The sequence below is a fragment of the Aricia agestis genome, chromosome 9 (genome assembly GCF_905147365.1).
Source record: "Aricia agestis chromosome 9, ilAriAges1.1, whole genome shotgun sequence".
Classification (NCBI taxonomy): domain Eukaryota; kingdom Metazoa; phylum Arthropoda; class Insecta; order Lepidoptera; family Lycaenidae; genus Aricia; species Aricia agestis.
Window position 1 is genome coordinate 266,919 of NC_056414.1, and position 20,741 is coordinate 287,659.

Genomic DNA, 20,741 nt, shown 5'->3' on the forward strand with positions numbered 1-20,741 from the left:
TATGATATTTTATGTGTCACCGAGATGTGATGAAGAAGTTCACTAGCCGACCGGCCGGGGCCCCTACGTCGGCGATTCCTTTGTTCCTCTCCCGTTATCACGATAAATCGACGCGTAATTATAAACTCTCTGCTGGTTTACCGCGATCACGTACCGAGTTAAAGCAATAGAATTTTGCGTCAACAATAAAACAAAGTACTTATAATAAGGGCTGGTGTAAATAGCGAGTCGGCGGATGGCGATGCCGCCGTAATTTACGACGCTCAACTTTGGTGAGCTCCGCTGATTAAATTAGTTTTTTGCGCGTCCCGCAAACCGCCCTGGCTCCACCGTGACTGAGCCCACCCACAGAATACGCAGCGACAGATGGCAAGCCCCAGTATGTACGGCATTGGATTGTACTTTCTCTATTTGTGTCATCGTCGTTCAGCAGGCGACAAATGAAACTGCAAAATGGTAGAGCATTTTGTACTCTCCCAAACGAACATCATAAATTTGTTTCCGCGCGTAGCTTATTTAAGAGCGTACTATACATTATGACAGAAAAACTCCGGAAAGTCACGTATCATCATATCGGGAATACTTACTTGATTATACGTGGTGACGTTGCAAGTACATTGCTCAAGTATCGCGTCCGATTTCAGCAAATAAAGCTCACCTTCTGTCTGTCTGTGTTCTGGGGGTGTTCGGCAGTTACCCGGCGCGGCTGCCGCTCGGCGCGGGCGTGAACAACTGTAACTTCTCCGGTCGTTACCGCCTTACTAATTAATTCACAGGTGCGAGATGCGGATCCCGTGCCACACGCCTCACGCAGCACGCCCGCGCCACGCGCCTCAGACAACGTTTACAAACTTTTAACTTCTGAACGCAATCGTTCGCTTGTAATTTCAATAAGTTATTTAATTAAGGTGACGCTGCGTTAAAGTAAAAAATCGTTTTGGATATGCTTTAGATCGCTTGTTTTCTATGAGAGGCCGGGGCGGCCTCTCATAGAAAACAAGAAATGGAACAGCAAGAAATGGAAAGGGCATAAGCGATAAAATGATTTTTGTCGCGTAATTTAAAAACCATAAATATATTTCATATAAACTATGGGCAAATTATAGTGTATGCTTGATCTAATCTATGTACAAATTTTGGAAGCTTAAATCACGCTCCTCTGTTGGCAAAATTAGAATCCCTGTTTTTATAGAGGTCTTTTTAATTATTTATTCTGTGTAGGGTTGTTGAGGAAGTGATTATGAGGAAGAGGAAGAGGAATTGTCACGCGCAAATTTTGAGGATGCGGATGAGGAAGAGGATATTTTATGAGGAAGAGGATGCGGATGAGGAAGCGGAAGAGGAAGCGGATGAGGAAGAGGAAGATAGAAAATTATAAATACTAGCGGACCCAACCCAAACTTTTGTCCTGTCTGTACTTTGTACATAACGTACTAGGTACATACATTACACAAAAATTAATTAAAAGGGCATTTTCCAGTGAACCAAACTATGAATCTAAATTCTAAACCATTCTCAAAACACACACAATAAAGAATCATCAAAATCAGTCTAGCAATAAGGGCCGCGCTACATCGGAATGACAGCGGCGAGGCGAGCCGAGGGTTGCAAAATTACGTAATTTTACCGAAAACGCTGGTAAAATACGCGTATTTTACGGTAATTTATATATATTACGGTAAAATTACCGGCTACGTATGTATGCGAAAAGTATAGGGGGGGGTGAGAAGAGCGTGTAGTTGCAAGTTGCAACTTGCAACATACTTACGTTCGGCGGGGCTAAAATTTGAAGAATCATGATATGAATCATAATATGATTCATTTTTCTAAAATCGCAAAATGCAACTCTGCTTGCAATTGTTTTGACTGACTGCACTATACGTGCATTTAGTAAATTACGCCACGAAATCAAGCAAAAGTGTGGGATTATTTCCAAGTGCTAAGTGAACATGACAAAAGGAAACATGTGATGTGTATATTTTGTAATACGGAGTACAAAAATGCTAATGCTACTCGGATGACAGAACATTTTGAGAAGTGTAAAAAGTGTCCTAATGATGTTAAATTATTATTTATTAGTTATTTTTGCATAATAGTCATACGTTCAATGCCTTGGTAGTTATCCAGTTCATGAGAAATGAATTTACAGAACATAAGAATATTCTTATGTTCTGTAAATTCATGTTTTCACCAACTTCAGTAATATTTGTCTGGACATATTATACATTTTGACTATTTCTTTTTTAAAGAAGACTGCAATTATTACTAACTAAAAAGGTAAAATACGATTTAACTCTTGTTAAATTGAATTTTACCCAATTTTACCGTAATTTACGTAATTTATTTATATTTTACGTAAAATATGGTAAAAAACCGAATTTTACGAAAGTAATATTACCGCTTTACATCCCTCGGAGCGCTTTCAGTGTCATATATATGACTAGCTGTTGCCCGCGACTTCATCCGCGTTAACATAGTATAATAACAAAGATGGATAGTTTTCTCCTTTTTGTTTTTGAGGTTCCTTATACAAAGGGTAAAAACGGACCCTATTTAAGCAAACGTTAAACGCGTCGTCAATAAACTTTCATGTTTCTAACTCAAGAAATGACGGACTTTCATTGCAACTTTCCACCCATATTTCACCCCCTTGGGGGTAGAATTTTCAAAAACGCTCAAACACGTATCCAATCATTTTTATCAGTAACCCAAACATAAAATTTCATGTTTCTAACTCAAAAAATAACGGAGTTTCATTCAAACTTTCAACCCCAATTTCACCCCGTTGGGGGTAAAATTTCCAAAAACGCTTAAATACGTATCCATTCATTTTTAATCAGTAACCCAAAAATAAAGTTTCATGTTTCTAACTCAAGAAATGACGGACTTTCATTAAAACTTTCAACCCTTATTTCACCCCCTTCGGGGTAAAATTTTCAAAATTCCTTCCTTAGTGGGTGTCTACTTAATAAAACAACCCTACTCACCAAATTTCGTGGCTGTAACTTTTACAGTTTTTGCTCAGCCATGATGAATCAGTCAGTCAGTCAGTCAGGGCATGTAATTTTATAAGTATAAGATTTTAAACTTTATCTTCATTATTGTAATACATAGTACCGCTTGAGAAGTCTACGGCCGCCCGTGGCCGCTGTACTATGTATTACAAAAATGAAGATAAAGTTTAAAATCTTATGACACTGAAAGTGCTCGCGTCGCCGCTGCCATTCTGGTGTGTCGCGGCCCTTAGGCTGTTTAGACACACGCCGCAGCGGCGCCGCTGCAATACTCATCTTTGCCCTCAGGGAGAAACCACACGGGTGCGTTGCGGCACCGCTCCGGCGCCGCGCCGCCGCGCCAGAGCGTGATTGGATACGCGACGCGCATGCGCAGTGTAATTCCTCATAAATTCCTCTTAAATTTTGAGGAAGCGATAGCGGAAGAGGAATTTTTATTTTTATTTATGAGGAATGCGGTAACGGTTGAGGAACCCAAAATATTGCGGAACTTCCTCATTATGAGGAAGCGGAAGAGGAATCCTCAGCAACCCTAATTCTGTGTTATAAAAGTTGACCAATCGTGTTATGCTATGGGTGATTCAAAGATGATGACATGATGAATACTGACAATGAACTTTAATTTCTTAGCTTGAGTCATTGTTGAGAAAAATCGATATCGCTGCAGCCAAATTATCAAGACGTCCCCTTAATTGACACGCATAGTAAACATGTTGCAACGTTTGTAAATTATTGTTTTAAAATATCGAAACATGAAACAAGCAGTCGGCGTAGACTGTAGTGTGAATGTGATAATGTCGGTATTGTAACTAGAAGCAAACGAGATTCAAATTATAATAAATCCGTGGGTTGAGCGGTCAACGACCTCGCAGCTGACACCACAACCACTCGTAATTACGTCTAGGTCTAGGTACCGCCGTGTCGCTCGAGCTGAATATTGCTAGCTTAGTGTTCACTGAGATTTACATTTTCCAAGAAGGGAGAGAACGAGTTGGTTCTTGGTAGAGGGGCTTAACCCGCTTAAGTGACAGGGCAGCGTATCCTAGCAGAGGTTTCAACGAACAATATATAATATTTCCCTCTCATAGTCACATCCAGTATAGGTTTTATGCATTTTAATCAATTTTGATACTAGTTTTATATTAATTAAAACTTCTGCTAACAATTATTAACATTTAACTCGGTGGGGTAAGTAGGAACAATAACAGCTAAGCATAATTCCCATAATATGATTTTCATTACAACAGCGTTACGAATACTTCGCTGTTATTGTTCGTGCACCCCCGTACAGAGTTACGGTCGTCCGTCGCCGAGCGCGGTCCATCGCGCGCCGGGCGGCGCACGCCGCGCTTACCACTAAACAAGAGTATAGAAATGCGTGTGTAATTACTTTGCGTCCGCTCACCTCGTCCTCGTGGTACCAGAATATGTAGGCGGGCGGCTCGGGGCTGAACTGGATGAGGCAGGTGAGGTTGATAGTGGAGCCCATGTCCACGTGCAGGTCTGGCCCGCCCAGGATGCGCGCCGACGGCACTGGAACACACGACACACGCGATCAGCGACAACTACACGAGCGGCCGCACCCACAAATTTTGGGGGTGATAAAGTGCAGTACAGTACTAGCAGAGGGTCTAGAATAGCAGGTAGAGCCCCGGAGCCCGCACGATAAATGATCATCGGTTACAACGATAAGGGTCCAAAATATGCCCTTCGATGTCGTTATACTAAGTTTTACAAGTTGGTAGTAAATGTAATCACGGTTGTAGGGCTGTCAGTGTTGAGTCGATGACAGTTTGTACAAATAGCCCCATAGCGGGTGTTGACGGAGGGCGAGGGGGGGTGGGGTTCTGTGAAGGGATAAGGGTCTGTGGAGTGTCGCTACTCGCCGGCCACAAGCAATAGTTGTCGCGATCCATCACATTGTGGTGATAGACTGCTATACAATAAACGCGAGATCTCACAGCCGCTTCACAAATATTAATATAACAGTTGTCAATTGCCCTTACAATAACATAACTAATATCTAGATAACGGCATGGTACCAACAAAATTTGAAATGCTTATTCCTAGAACGATGTAGCTAGTATAAATTAGTTCTGAACAGCAATATTTCACTCGCAGCACCTTTTTGTAGCTCATCAACTAATGCGGCTACGAGTATAAATATGAATGTTTTTTTCATTTTCGCCGCCGGCGCGGGGGTCCCGTAAAAAACTTCGGGAATTTGAATATCTTAAACGCGCCGAGTTTTTAATTAAAACGTAGAAAATGGGACACGTCGCCGCAATGTCGTGACTCGTGACTCGTGACACAACTCACACCGCGCAGAACTGAAGTCACCACCACGCGCACGGTGCGTTTGCAGTTGTATTACCTCGGAGATTTTAGGACAGTGACAATTATGTCCTTCGCGAAATAATCCCAGAGGTACAGAAACTGTGAACGCACTGCAGCAAGTTGAGGTTCACGTCACGTTACTTGAAAATACTTTTACATTTAGTTTCATCTAAACGAAAACTAAGACAACAATGAAACACCTTACGCTATTCTAAATATTATTTATTTACCGTGCAGCACTGAAAATGCGCTCACATAATTGACTCGAACAGTGTATATAGTATACTAGCTAAATGCCGAGCTTTGTGAGGGCCTGCATCGTCACACCTTGACTGACTGGTGATAGCACATCTACATATTATAATATATCAAAATTACTATGTTAAAGCACAAATCAATAAGCTTGATAGTTTTTCCGTAAAGTGTACCACAAAGTGTTCAGGTTGTGGAATATACTAGGTCTCGCTTCGCTCGCCCTGATTATAGTATGACTAATATAGAAAAGGAATTAAAAAACTCGTGGAGTACAAACAATATTATTTCAATTCAAACTAAAAACTTGAATGATCAGTTAATGAAATCTTAACTGAACGCACGTAGCAGGTCTATTACATCGACACCACGGCTACACGCTACACTAGATATCCTGCCACCCTGGATATTATGAGGGAACCTCATCAATGCAGCGCTAATTGTGGTAAGATGTCACATACAAGAACGAATCTTCGCGGATTACATTTACATTTGTATGACAAATGAGGAGCCGGCGCGCGAGAAGTGAGGAGCAAAAACACCTCGCGGGCTCTAATTACGTGCGAGTGTCGGGGGCGGGGCCCGCGGCACGCGGCACGCCGTGACCCCGGCCAACGCCTGACGATGGAGTATGCATATTTAGTACTTACTACATAATAGTCTAATTTAAACCGTACTATGTGTTAGTGTAAACACCATTATCCTTGAAACTATCAAATGAGCCAGGCAAAATGAACAACTTTTGCTATGAGAACAATGCTGGGAACAAAAAAAATGCCGTCTTTGTACCCATACGGATGCCTGGATCGGCCATTAATTGTATGGGTATGTCGAACTTATGAAGACGGATTTTTTTGAGTTCCCAGCATTGTTCTCATAGAAAAAGTTGTTCATTTTGACGGGCTCATTTGATGGGTTGAAGGATAACGGTGTTTACACTAACACACTGTATAGATTGTAACTTGGAACTCGTAGAATGATGAAATGTAAACATTTCAAATCCATTTGGTTATTTAAGTTAAATGTACTACGAGTACATAATCGCAATAAAAGAAGTAAATAACGCTGCCAAATTAAATCATTAAGTTCCAATGTACTTTACAATAAACAAACACACAAAAGGCAAACAGAACAGACGAAACACGTTAATTTGGTTTAATTGAATCGTTATGTTTACATTCAGAGAGATGAATTGTATTTGAATAGGGCGAAGATCTCTATTGAGAGCGATTTTTGTCGGTAATCACTACATTGACAGCTACACTCGGTACGGCATTGGAACAATGCCCCAGCGTCGAACACGAACTGCTTAGATGGAATAAAATCGAATTCAAGTTCTCCGTAACGAGGGGCGATATGAGCACTGAGCACACTGATGTTGAGTGAGTGTGTCTCGATCGTGTAAAGGATCTCGTGGTTGTGGCGCGCCACGCGGCTGTCCGGACTCCGGCCGAAATAGCTATTGTCTCCGAGATAGCAGCCAGTACCACTGCAACTGTGCACCGTGTATAGTGTGTAGTTCAGTGGTACTCAATGCTTTTTATACGGGCTACAAACGCGTTTTAGTCTCGGCGTCGCGGGCCGCAACTAAAATTTTTGAGGTAAAAAAGAACGCTACTCAAAATGAGCGACTTAATTATGGACTAATCGAGTTAGATCTAGTTATCTACATGTCACTTTACTCGGCGCGTGCGTGCAATATAGTCTTGCCTGTGGGTAAGAAATTCAAAATGGTTCAAATCACGCGGGCCACTGACAGAGTCCCGGCGGGCCGCAGGTTGAGAGGCAGTGTGTAGTAGCGTGTATTGTGTAGTTTGTGCGGATGGAGATAGCCACTCGGCCACTCGACCGGCCGTGTCGATCGTTTTCGCACGTCTCTTGACGGTGGCCTTTGAGGTGAGGTGTTTGTTTTTCTTACATTTTTCGTACTAACTGCTAAGCTAAGGACACATTTGAACATAGCATTTCATAAATACTTATTAATGGATATTTAAGAGTCTTTAATCAAGTCACCGTTGCCTGTTAGGACAGCGATAGATAGAAAATCCTAATAATAATATGGGATTTGACAATTGACATTAGGAATCGCATATTATGTCATGATACTGCGATATATTATAATAATATATTTTTGACCTCGAACAGTGAAGTCAACGAATGTGCTACTATTATACCAAGGGACTACTTTTATTATCGTCAGATATTGGCATTTTCAGTAAAATCGGTAATATTTACATGTAAACAAATGGCGTATGTTGATGTAAGCCCAACATAGTTGACTCTCAATCTCTCCGGTGTATGTTGTAGCGGCTGATCCACTGCCGCGTGATGTCACCACTTTGTTAGCATTTTTGGGAAAGAGTGAGAGGGAGGGGGAGGGGGAGGAACATCATATGTTTAGAGAGCATACACTAACACACACACGAGTGGGGTTGTTGTGTGAGCAAACAGTATCGAGTTAGCGGGCGCGGGATTATGAACGTGAAATATGAAAACACATGATTGCCCCGCGCGCTATGAGTTTGTCTTGTCGATAGTGAACAGAGTTATGATACTCTTTTCGTTTCTGCGGGAGTTTACTGAAATATGTAAGTATCTTAAAAATATATTAAACTATACGACGACCGTAACTCCGTTAAGCCAAATTTGTTTATCGCACGGGAACCGTACATTTTTCTGGTAATTAAAGTATCCTATATCCTGTTCCGGGACTCAAAGTATCTACAACCTACATTTAAAATATCAGAAAATCGGTTTAGCGGTTTGAGCGTGAAGAGGTAACAGACATACATACACACTTTTGCATTTATTATATAAGCATAATTATTATGAAATGTAAATTAAAAAACAGCTTTGAATGTGCAAAAGTAAGTTCCTCAGCTCTACATCCACAAAGAGAACCCTAAACTTTTCCTTTTCACTTTAAATCGGTTTGCGTGCGAAACAGGTTCGCCTTTGATGAGAGTGAAACTGCGGCGAAGGGCTGACTGGAATCGTATTACACAACAAAAGAGAGGATTTTTATTAAATTTGTTATGTGGTTGGCGGATTTAGGGTTTGTTAGTTAATTTTCAATTGAGTATAATAACTAATAAGTGAATTAGGAATATTGTTGTAATGTTTATGACGTACACCACAGGGCGTACACGGTGCGCCGGTCGCAGCATCTCGTAGAGCCGCTACGAGCTACGACGCGTAGCGCGGTACAGTTATAGATTTCGAGTCTTCTTTGGTCTAACCAGTGGCGTAAGTCGTAACTACAGGGTGGCAGGGCTGGCAAAATGCCACGGGCCCCCGACCCAAAAGGGCCCGGCCCGAGAGGTCGTGACTCGTGAGGTCTGAATTTTTTAATAGATTATTTAATTATTAACGGGACGATTTTTACTGATAGGGCCCCGTCAATTTGCCACGGGCCCGGATGTTATAGGTACGCAACTGGGTCTAATTTAACTTTTAATGAAGGTAAGTGTACTTTTTTTGCAAAATCAAAATAATTTTATTCAGAGTAATTCGTTTGCAAAAATTTTCTAATCGTCGGGTCTAAGGTGCCCGCCACCGCTTGCGTTACACAATCAGCGACGGATTAAGACTACTTGATGCCCTAAGCAATCCATGCCTGTGGGTCCCCCTATCCGTATCTCAACTAGAATCGGACTTTGAACCTTTACTCTTCTGGTGGCCCCTCAGACGTGATGCCCTAGGCAATTGCTTAATTTGATTAAGGGCTAATCCGTCACTGTATAATATAGAGTGATTAATGCAAATATCGAAACTTACCAAAGAAACTTACATGAACAACAATGATCGCACATCAACCGAAATATCAAATAAGTAGATAAACTTCAATGATCAAACCTTTTGAATTTCTTATTGATAAATAATAAGCAATATCTCACTTCTCAGAAAACAAGAGTAAACGCGTATTTGTCTATTTTCGTTTCGTTTTATCTCCTAAGTCCTACAAAAGATAATAATTTTTCAAAGTTATAATAACCATTCATTAAATAATTAACATGTTATACCTCTTCTTAGTTTGTTCCGGAGGTGCATGCTAAGTCGATATGATAAATTCAATTATATAGTGCATCTCAGCGAGCATATTCCCCGGCATCCGGCAGCCGGTAAACAGGGCGCGGGCATCCATCACGCCAAGCCGGGCGCGGGCGGGCGCGGGCGGGCGCAGGGGGGCGCAGGGGGGCGCGGGGGCGGCGGAAGTCGCGCGCGACTGTCGCGAGTTATCCAGTTTACAGTGTTGTGCGGTTTTATTTGCGGCCGGAATGGCGGCGGCGCCAGCGCGGCGGCCGACTTAGGCAGCGACGGCATCATAATTTCAAATTTTCATGTAGAAAAGTGCATATTGTTATATAACTTGTTACTTGTAAACAGAGCAGTAGGTAACTTTATATTTATCATATTACAACATAGTAGCAGAATATCATTGATAGATAGTGTGGAAAATTGCGTTATATTAATAAAACAAATAAAACTGCTATCGGTTTTCATTCTTTGACACGCGTTTGTATCAATTATATCAGTAAACTATAAAACTGCCGGACGCAGGAGCCGTTAAAATTGTGACATATATAAAACGATACTTTCAATTATTCAAAATGTTTCAGTGCCGCGGGCGCGCCGGTACTTTTCAATTCAATAAATTGAAAACTTTTCACCAAAACAAAGCTATTTTAGTCGGAGCTCCCCCACCACAGCTACACCCACTACACTCATTCCGGTGGAAACATATATTAAAACAAAATAGTTCTAGATCGATAGATTAAACACCCTAAGTGTGTTTAATCAAACACACTTAGGGTGTTTAATCTATCCTCTCTTGAACTGGGAAAAATGTAAAAGTGGAGGCGATGGGAGCGGCGCAGCCTCACGCGGTGGTATCGGGCGCTCTGCCGAGGCCCGACCCCGCCGAGTCGGCCCGATATTACGCCGAACTCTTTTATCTAAATCGGCTCCATCCCGGCGAGGTCACTCGGCGCGGGGTAATAGCGGCCTATGCGGGGCGTATTGTGATCGGCTGCGCCGGGCTTCAGCGCTATACTTCGGTAAATCGAGAATTTAATACGGGATACACTGACGCCGTAATACATACAAATTATTACAAACGAACGAAACCTACTCGGGAAGGGCTGCCGCTTAAATAATATCGCATCGCAAAAGTTCGGCCCGCAGTCGCAGTCGAAAAATATTTCGCCCGGGTCGCATGAAAAATTAGGTCGTTACATCTTACTAGCGATTTATTTAAAAACTAGAAGCCGGAACGGAATATTTTTCAGTAATAAGGTCGTTTATCAGCGGCCCGGGACGTTATCGCGGGGCCGAGTGCGGGCGGCGGGTGTCGCGGCGTCGGCGCCGGTGCCGCAGCTAGCGAAGTGTATGAACGTCACTAACAAAAGATGCGGCCTCCAACATATACCGAAAAATGAAATTAAACGAGGACGAGGTTGCGCGGACCGCAACATATCTGTAAGCTGCGGTTCGATTTTCGTGCGGCGTGTCCGCCTCGTGCCTTCGCCCGGCTGCGGGGCCATCACCAGGTAAAATAATTTCGTCGTCGGGTGGAACATGAAATGTAGTCTCAATGTATCACCGTCCAGGTGCCGCTTGAATCTTTATTTGTATGAAAATGAAAATTACTAAGATAAAAATAGCACTACGGTATATTCTTTGAAATGGGATCGTCGCCGTAATAAGATTACGGGTTTTCCTGGGACGAGTTCGGCTTCTCGATCCGGAGTAGTTTTAGAGTACACGTCATTTTCCCCGAGATATTATATATGAGCTTTATTGTGAAGTATATTATTTACCCGAGTATACACCTACCTCTACATTGTACATCGTACACAAAGCGGCGGCTCACCGTGCCGGCTTATCTAATCACCGCGGAACTTTGGGAACGTCTTCAAATAAGTTTTAATCTTATTTCATTTTGTATTACAGGCTTATCCGGCGACTTATCGGCTGTGCCGCGGCACTCGTGACGTTAACCAGAACCTATGAAGACAGACGTAATTCAGTCGCTGAAATAGTTCTTAGGTTGTAGATATTTTGATACTAAAATCATTGTGAAGGTCAGTCTATTTTTTTGTTTCGTTTTGTATTTCTTTTTAAAATCACCGAGTCGGGTCTAGTCTCGATATGAGCCGACTCTTACTAGTTGTATATTAAGCTTATCCAGCACAAACTATAGACAGGGGGAGGGGGCCGGACGCCGGACGAAGTTAGTGTCCGGCCACTGTTAATGGGCTAAGTTTTAATTAACGGCCGACTACGAGCGGGAGAAAATACGCCAGACAATGGCGACCGGCCGCTTTGACGAGCGGCCCGCACCGACCCGCACCGTCCCGCACCACCTCGCGTCGCCGGCTATACCGCGCCGGTCACCGGGTACTAGCCGGGCTTTTAGACGGGTTGTATTCATGTAACATACAGTTTATTATTCCAAGTACGCAAGGTGTGAACCATGATTACGTGTAAAATAAATCTTACGCTAGTTTGTAAAGTACTCGGTTACATTGCAGCTTTAAAGTTAGAGCAGTTGTTCCGATGTTATAGTCGAGAAGTATTCGACTTCAGGCGTCGAGAATTGGAAACTATAAAATATTCCGCGAGGAGCAGTTTTATTACCGCGCGTAGGTGCGTAAACATGAATCTGTAGAGTGGTCCTCCCGTGTATTGCGCGAGCTAGATTCAAAGGCGAGCGATCGCTCCGACGCGACGCGCCGGGCGGCGGCGCGGGGTGGTGCGTTTGAAAATGAAATCTAAAGCGGGCGGGACGTGATTTCCGCCGGCCGCTTATATTAAAAAGTGGGTGTAGCGGAGGTGCGACGTCGCGCGGCGCGGCGTGTCGACGGCACGGCGTTATATTGCGTCGTGTCCCCCCGCCCCCGCCCCCGCCCTCAGCACCTGGGCAATAAGTTTTTCTACTTACTTTCTGTGACACCTCAGGACTTAAGAGGTGAGGCGGCGCAAGTATTAAGATGTGTTTGCGGAATTCCAATAAATGTAGAGCTTTAGTATTTCACACCTCACTCGCCTACTAGTTAGGTGTGTGTCGTGTATTGAGTTGTGTCTCAACGTTATTAATGAATACTTGAATATTCTACATTTATACACAGTAAATTTATTATAACAGGATTTGATTTGAAAATATCTTTATTCGGTGATTACTTGTTAAATTACTATTTGATTTAATGTTTCGGAAACTTCGTAATTTGGTTTAAGTAGCGTGCCCTTCTCCGCGGTCTGCTCCTCATTCAACGGCTCAGTAGTTCGAAGCCCTCTCGAAGCAAACAGACAAAATAGAAACTGTCGTACAAAATATAATATCGACTCTAATAAACTCGGGGCTCAATATTATTGTGTTTAAAATGAAATAACTTTTCGAAACAAATATGTCGAGTAAAGCTTTGTGTTTTCAATAGCATCTCATGTCTGGCACTCTGGCGATATGGTATTTTCTGGCATCTTCTGGCATGTTCTGGCAGGCTGGCACGCGGCCAGCTCTGGCACCGCCACGCCGGCCCAGCGCTAATGTTATCTTGCAGCTCGACTAACGCGCTCACATTCGCGCCCTGTATTGTATTTTGCACAGATGACTTCTTGATACTTTTACATTTTTATCTTTGATGGAAAACATGTATATCGTATAATATGAATTGTATATGTATTATGTAGTCAGATGTTGCCTGCTTTATCGCACAGAAACCATGCATTTTTCGTCACCATTAAACAATTTCACAATTATTGTCCCCGAACCTCAAATAGTTTCATCAATTCGGATATAATAATATGGCTTATATCTTTAATCTGTGTAGGTACCTAATAATTTTGCATTCATAATAATTAGTATTCACTTCAATCTTCGTTTAAGAAAAGGTAAGCATTACCTTCGGTGTATCGTCCGTTGACAAACAACGTATCTTTTTGAATAACTAATTACGACTCAAAATTGAGCGACGGCTAATTAGTAATTAACGCGATACACAAAATCAACAGACACCGATTTCACGAGGTACTCACGACGCCCGAAAATATATAATTACTCGCGACAACGCCGGGGGAGGGCAATTTTAATTTGACATAATACAATTAATTAGGACATCAAAAGACGGGCGTTATTAGTCGAGCCGCGGCGGGAACTCCTCGCTCCTGCTCAACGTCCTCAAAACGTCAAAACTGAACATGTCGCACACGACGTACACTGTACATTCAGAGATTACGTTTTTTTATGAACTGCAGAGGAACCCAATTCACCAAATAATCTTTTGAATTACCTAGTACAACTAACTTCATAGTTTATTGGTAAAAGCAAAATTTTATATTATGACCTTTAGCGGTGGTCGTTCCTGGCGTCACGACCGCGGCACGTGGCCCTCGATGTGGGGTCAGCAGTCGCTTTGCCTGCACAAAGGTGAGCAAAAAAAAAAAACAGCTAACGAATTGCCTTTGTCTTACGAGAGCTTTGCGCCGCACTCGGGGACAATTGGTCTCATTCCCCCGCCCGCCCCCGCCCGCGTCTAGTGCGACACTTCCGCCCAGACTCCTCGAGCGAATAACTCTAACACCTCGACACCGAGAACCCTAGTTTCCTCCGCACTCGCTATTATCAAATCAAAGTTAAGTTAATTGTGTGTAGAAACTTTCATTTTGTTGCTCGGGTTGACTCAACGGCTCATTTAGCTTTGCACCTGAACGGTTGGTGATGTTTGTTCAAAATAAATTGAATTCATATATTGTGAATAAAGAATATGTGTGGATCTAGATTTTTGAGGATCTAAACTAATCGATCTTAGAACATGTAAATCTTTCCACCTGACCTGTCAAAGCGGAGTCTATCGCGTAGGGCGGCAGGCGGCCGGGTCGCCAGGCGGGCGGCCGTAATGGCTTCCATTCGGAGGCCGGCATCGTTCGCGCGGAATATAAAGCGCGGCACGTCTACACACAATCTCCTTTATATTTCGTATTTGGGCGTCGCTTACGGCGGGGATATTGCGGTGATCGGGGGATAAGCGAACGTAACGAATCGTTTGAGGCCGCCGAATACTCCGCGATAGATTGAGGGCGGGTGTTCGTGGCCTAGCTCGATGACGTCACTCACTTCTTTTGTGAAATAAAACTTTTTTTGGTATTGGTGTGATTTAGGTTTTATAAGATGTTAAATTTTGTGACTCCAAAAAAAGATATAGGTTTCACTTTTGTCGTGAAAGGCAAATTGTACTATGATAAATTTACATTTGCAGTGAGCCATCAATGCACATATTGTTAAAAGTCAAATACATAATATTATGTTAAAAGTCAATGGTAACCCACTGCGAACTTAGCACATATTAATTAAAACAGGGGGTTTATGTGAAGTTTACAGGCAGTATTGTGACTGCATATGAATTATGGTCGTGGGAGCACCGGCTATTGCGAGATGCGGGTTATTGCGAGGTGATTCCCACTCCTCGCTCCCCAGCCCCCGCTCCCCGCTCCCCAGCCCCCGCTCCCCATTCGCCGCGTTATGAGAGTGCACGGTGATAGCTCCCGAGAGCGCCTGGACCAAATTAAACGTCGCCGCCAGACCAGCGGGAGCGGGGAGCGAGGAACGTAGCGGAAGCGGGAAGCGGGGAGCGGTGAATGGGAACGGTTTCGGTGTCGTAAGCTACTTATCCGCACGTATGTACTAAGCTGCACCTCCGGGACGGGGATTAGCTCCACTTAGCGTTTTATTAGTTTTATTACACACTAAAGTTTGTTTTACTATCGGTGTGATGAACGGCTGGTTCCTGCGCTTGTTTCATTTAATTGCCCGAGCGTTCGGTGTGTCTGAACTCTGAAGGAAATTACGCCCAAGAGTGTAGAATCAATATAATAATAATAATATCTATGGACGCTTCACACCACGTCAGTCTGGCCCCGTGTACCTGAAGGACTTGTGTTACGGGTACCAGACAACGGAAATATATTTAATACTTTTTATACATACTATACATATATTTAAGATTTTTATTATATGATACACATATTTAATACACATCCATGACCCAGGAACTTTGAAAACTTTTTGTTCCGTCGGCGCGATTCGAACCCGCGACCCCCGCGTTAAGCTACCAATGAAATTCATCATAATTGACCCATTATGATGAATTTCATTACAGTTGCTCGAGCCTCGAGTAGACCGCGATGACTATCAGTAGACTAGAAGTAGTAGCAACTAATAAACATAACTGAATATAAAAAATATAATAATAATAATATTATGTATATTCAGTTATGTTTAACCTCTAATAATAATATCCATTCTCTAACTCTGCTATAGACACGTTAAGGTTTGAAAGCAATTTTCGATTTCTTCGGTAAGTTAGCACTTAGAAAATGAGTTGCGAGTCAAAAGACATTTAATATTTTATATGAAAGAAAGATATTTTCTTATCTGTAAGTAGTTTTGCGGACAAATTTAGAAAGTTAGCGGCAGCTAGTTAGCAGTTAGGGCAGTTGCCAGTTAGCGACCGCGGCCGGGAGTTCGGGGCGACATTTATTTTCTCAGGAAATTTACAATTACTTACTAAAGTTTCATAGACCACATATAAATTGTTTTGAGGCGTCTCTGTACGTTTCGTCATGATGGATATCCATGAAAACTATCTATAGCATGGACAATCGACGTCGATCGTCGGCAGTCAAAGACGAATATGGCCCTCCATACGTTCTTCGGTCCATGATGCTACCTTCGTAGCATCATGGACCGACGTGGAGAGGCCGCATCAGATTCTATTATATAATTTTTTATTATTTTATTTTTAACTGAAACAAGTATTGTTATTTCATATTTGACACAAAAACACTAGCTGACGAGATATTTATCTAGAGAAGGAGCTTAAGCGCAAGTCATTACAGCAAAGTATAAAGTTAGCGTTATATTAGCCGCCGATTTCAAAGATTAGCAAATACTTGACAAAAAACATACAAAATACAATCTGTTAACCAGCCTCACTGCATTGATCTCGTATCACCGATTATATTATTTACCGAATGAGATACATACAGTAAATTATATCCCACCAAAAACATTTTCATGTAAAAATGTTGCCAAGATGAGAACATAATAATTTTATAGTTCGTCGTGTCAAAAAGTAGTGAGATCTCATGTAGAGCCAAGTTTCTAACCTTACATACTCAGCCCTAAATCTAAAAACCTTAATTTTACACTAAAGCGCGGCAAAATATTTGATAATAATATTATAATGTGTCACCCGCACGAGGAGAATCTAAAACTCTACACATTAGTCAAAATCGGTGGCCTGGCCATTTATCATTAGTTACGGTATACTCGTAATATCATTAAGTTCAAAGACCTGACGAAGACCTTCTGTTGCCGCTATAGCAATAAATAATAAAAACAAAAGTAATTTAATATTTCGGGGGGGGAGGCTCTCATACAACAAACGTGATTTTTCGCTATTTTTCCTCTTGATAATAATAGATGTCGCTGTTGGTCGCCTACATCGCGATATAGCTTGCACGAACAGTTTCATATAGTTGTTAATGCACTCTAATCGACAAGAGACTTCACTGTTGGGCACCTACATCGCACTATCGATGACGCGAAGATGTTTGGTATAGCCGTTTAACTTTCAAAGCCACTTTTTTTTGTTTTCAACTAACCGTACACCGATGTTGTTTGCATTAAAAATATATTTTAAGACCTACTATACTAATTATCCTAAAATTCCTAATCAATCAGTTTCAAGTTAAGTCAACTTGAAATAGATTGATAGTTAAGTAACTAATTATTATTATTATAATTAATGAAATATTCTTATTAATTAAGTATTTGCAAAGAAATGCTAAGACTACGACTATTCTTTGAACTTACGTACTTAACTACTTACGTACCCAAAGGGTAAAAACGGGATCCTATTACTAAGACTTCGTTGTCTTTCCGTCTATCCGTCTGTCTGTCTGTCTGTCTGTCTCTAGGCTGTAACTCAAGAACGGTAATAGGTAGAGAGTTGAAATTTTCACAAATTATGTATATCTATTGCCGCTGTAATAACAAATACTAAAAATAAAATAAAAGTAATATTAAAGGGGGGCTCCCATACAACAAACGCGATTTTTTTGGCCTTTTTTGCTCTATATCAATAATAGCAACAGGTAGGTACTTGAATTTTTCTCAAGGTCCTTAGTTATATGTCTACTTTAATATTTAATAATAATATTAAAATAAAATAAAAAATTAAGGGGGGCTCCCATACAAAAAACACAAATGTTTGCCTAATTTTGCTCTATAATGGTACGGATATAGGTTAAGTTGGGTTTGTTAATTTTTTTGTTGTTTTAGTACTAATATCATGTTACATACCAAATTTCAGCTTTCAGGTAATAGGGGAGGGTAGGGAAGGGAATAGGGGAGGTTAGGGAAGGGAAAAGGGTAGGGGATTGGGCCTCCGGTATCTGATGATGTTCTTATTGGATGATCAGTGATCACCCGCTTATGTTTACTAAGACCTCCAATTATTATATTTTATTTTACAAAAAATTAACTATTTACAGAATAAACATTGTCTTCAGCTTTGCTCATTGGCGACACAGCGACGACACCGAACGACCGGACGCCGAACGCCGAGCTAGGTTACAGTACAATATATCGGACTGTTACAGTGTTCCAAAGTATTAAATAAAGCTTGTCTTCTGTTTCCTTTTATATTGGTTCATGGGGCGTCCTGAAGGCACATTCACCTCGCAAGGGCGAGGTAGGAGCCATACAGAAGTTTAAAACCTTTGTTTTTAGTCCAGTGGTCGGCCGATTCCGTTCAAAAGCTTCGGCTTTTAATGATAAGTTCAGTTGTAAATGTTTCGAATCCATTTAGGTAAATTTCAATTCATTTGAGAGCGAGACGCTTACGAGACTCTGTGGGCCTTTACCCTTTAAGATTATTTAATTAATGTTTTGTATTTTGTTAATTTTTAAATAAATAGCACTTTATACTTGGAAAAAAGATGTAGTTAGGAAATCTTCCGCTGTAGTGATATTTGCTTGAATAAGCTGTTGGCTATATTATTATATTGAAGTTTAAACTAATGTTCAAAATATAATTAATGATCCTAAGGCCGGCCATAGGCAGACCGCATCTTGCAGTCCGAAACCGACTGCGAAATGCGGTGCGGTGCGGTATTTTCTAGGTGTAGCATTTTACGTTTCTTTTCAGTCGGAGGATATTTATCGAGAAATTAGTGCTTGAGTAGGTATTGCTTGCCAAAAAAATTTAATTGACCATAATTTCTGCTACAATTGACATGAAGACGAAGTTATTCCTGAAGGAAATGAGATCTAAAAACGTGTTATTGAAATTCTAAAAACACACGCAGACTTTGATCTTGACGAATGAAGTATTCGGATTGCGGTTGCGAGTGACTCGTCGTTATCGGGGGCCTGCTGCTGGCCTCCGCTGGCCCCCGCTCGCCCCCGGACCAGATCTCATCTGTCAAAGGCCGTCGCCCACGCGCACCTTTGTTATGAACTAAGCCCCAATTTATTTACCCTTTTAAATCTGATTCAGGAGAGTACTGGGCGCCGGCCGTCGAAACAACGACGAATATCTCGTGTGTCAAAGTTATCCGACGACTATATAAATGTTAAAGTTTGTTAAAAAAGATAGATAGACTCTTTTGCAATAATATAATATAATCAGTAAAGTTTCAGTGTTTCAATAGGTACATAATAATAATAATAATAATAAACGTATATCCAAATGCAAAAATCTATCATCATCGATACATGCTCATTAGTTCGACGTTTTCTAAACCCATCCTCATCTTTCCCTACACCCCAATCATAATACACTTTTAACATGAACCAGGTTACTTGGCTTATGCCCGTGCCTGAGTCATCTCCCCGGCAAGAAGCCGAGACTACTCTTCTTTAACATAATAATAATAATAATATCTATGGACGCTTCACACCACGTCAGTCTGGCCCCGTGGTAAGTACCTGAAGGACGACAACGGAAATATATTTAATACTTTTATACTATACATATAGTTATATTTAAGATTTTTATTATATGATACACATATTTAATACACGGCCATGACCCAGGAACTTTGAAAACTTTTTGTTCCGCCGGCGGGATTCGAACGCGCGACCCCCGGTTTGAGCTACCAACAGTCCACCAACTGAGCCACAGAGGTCGTCGTTGTACATGTAAGGTTGTTTTCGTTGAATGTGTATCAAAATATTTTATGAAATTCAGCTTACATGAAGTTCCAAGCTAATAGACAAAAGTGTATTTTTGGTAAGGAAATAATATGGTTTGTGTCGCATTTCGTGCACAAAGTCACGGGCAACGTCTAGTCAATAGTCACGGTGAAAATTGAAACGTATCGAACAGGCAAATGAAATGAAAAACAAGTCGGAAGCTTCTCGAGGCTTTCTGGGTCACGACTCGCCGGCTCGACGACGGCGGTCGATTCTCTTTCTAATTGCGTCGGAATCCGCAGCCAATTAGCTCCGACATCGAACTTTAATGGGCAGTGGCAATATGGATGAGCTCGCGTCCCGCTGGGGCTCGGCATTGTCGGTCTTGTTTGTCCGGCGATCTCTGCAGCTCACGAATCAATTATTGATCTTCAGTTTTTTTCGTTTAGCTCACCGCGCTCGTTTAATTAGTTATTTGTAGCGGGCGATCGGTTTTAAATACGAGCTGACTAAAGGCACCGTTTAAGTTGCAGCCTGCGGGTGCGAGTATTTCATTTAGTGGTAGGCAACGTAGTTTCTTCGTTCGACTTTCAAAAAGTGTATCATGATACCCATTTTGAATAAAAATATATTTTATTTATTTATTTTTATTTTATTTCGGTTATACGCAAAGTAACTGTGGATGTCGAGTAAAATGGGTGAAATTCAAGCCTATAGGTAAATACTCGTAAAATGTGTGGATTAAATTAAGGGAACTGGGGGGTGTGCCAAAATCTTTTCATTTTCGCTTCGTTATAGAATCGCCGATGAAAATGTATGGAATTGACATAAGCGTTCGTTAGTATGACGTTCGACACGTCTTATGTCAATTCCATACATTTTGACCGGCGATTCTATAACGAAGCGAAAACGAAAAAGTTTCGGCTAAATGGCCTGATGTC

The 20,741-nt window shown here is 41.6% G+C and overlaps 1 protein-coding gene across 1 annotated transcript in view; it reads right to left on the minus strand.

Annotated features, from left to right (window-relative positions):
- LOC121730654 (zwei Ig domain protein zig-8-like) overlaps window positions 1-20,741 on the minus strand; it is a 272,454-nt gene that overhangs the window by 5,115 nt on the left and 246,598 nt on the right. The window contains exon 5 of the mRNA XM_042119796.1: window positions 4,405-4,547. Within this exon, the coding sequence (XP_041975730.1) occupies window positions 4,405-4,547 (143 nt within the window). The remainder of the gene's footprint in view (window positions 1-4,404; window positions 4,548-20,741) is intronic.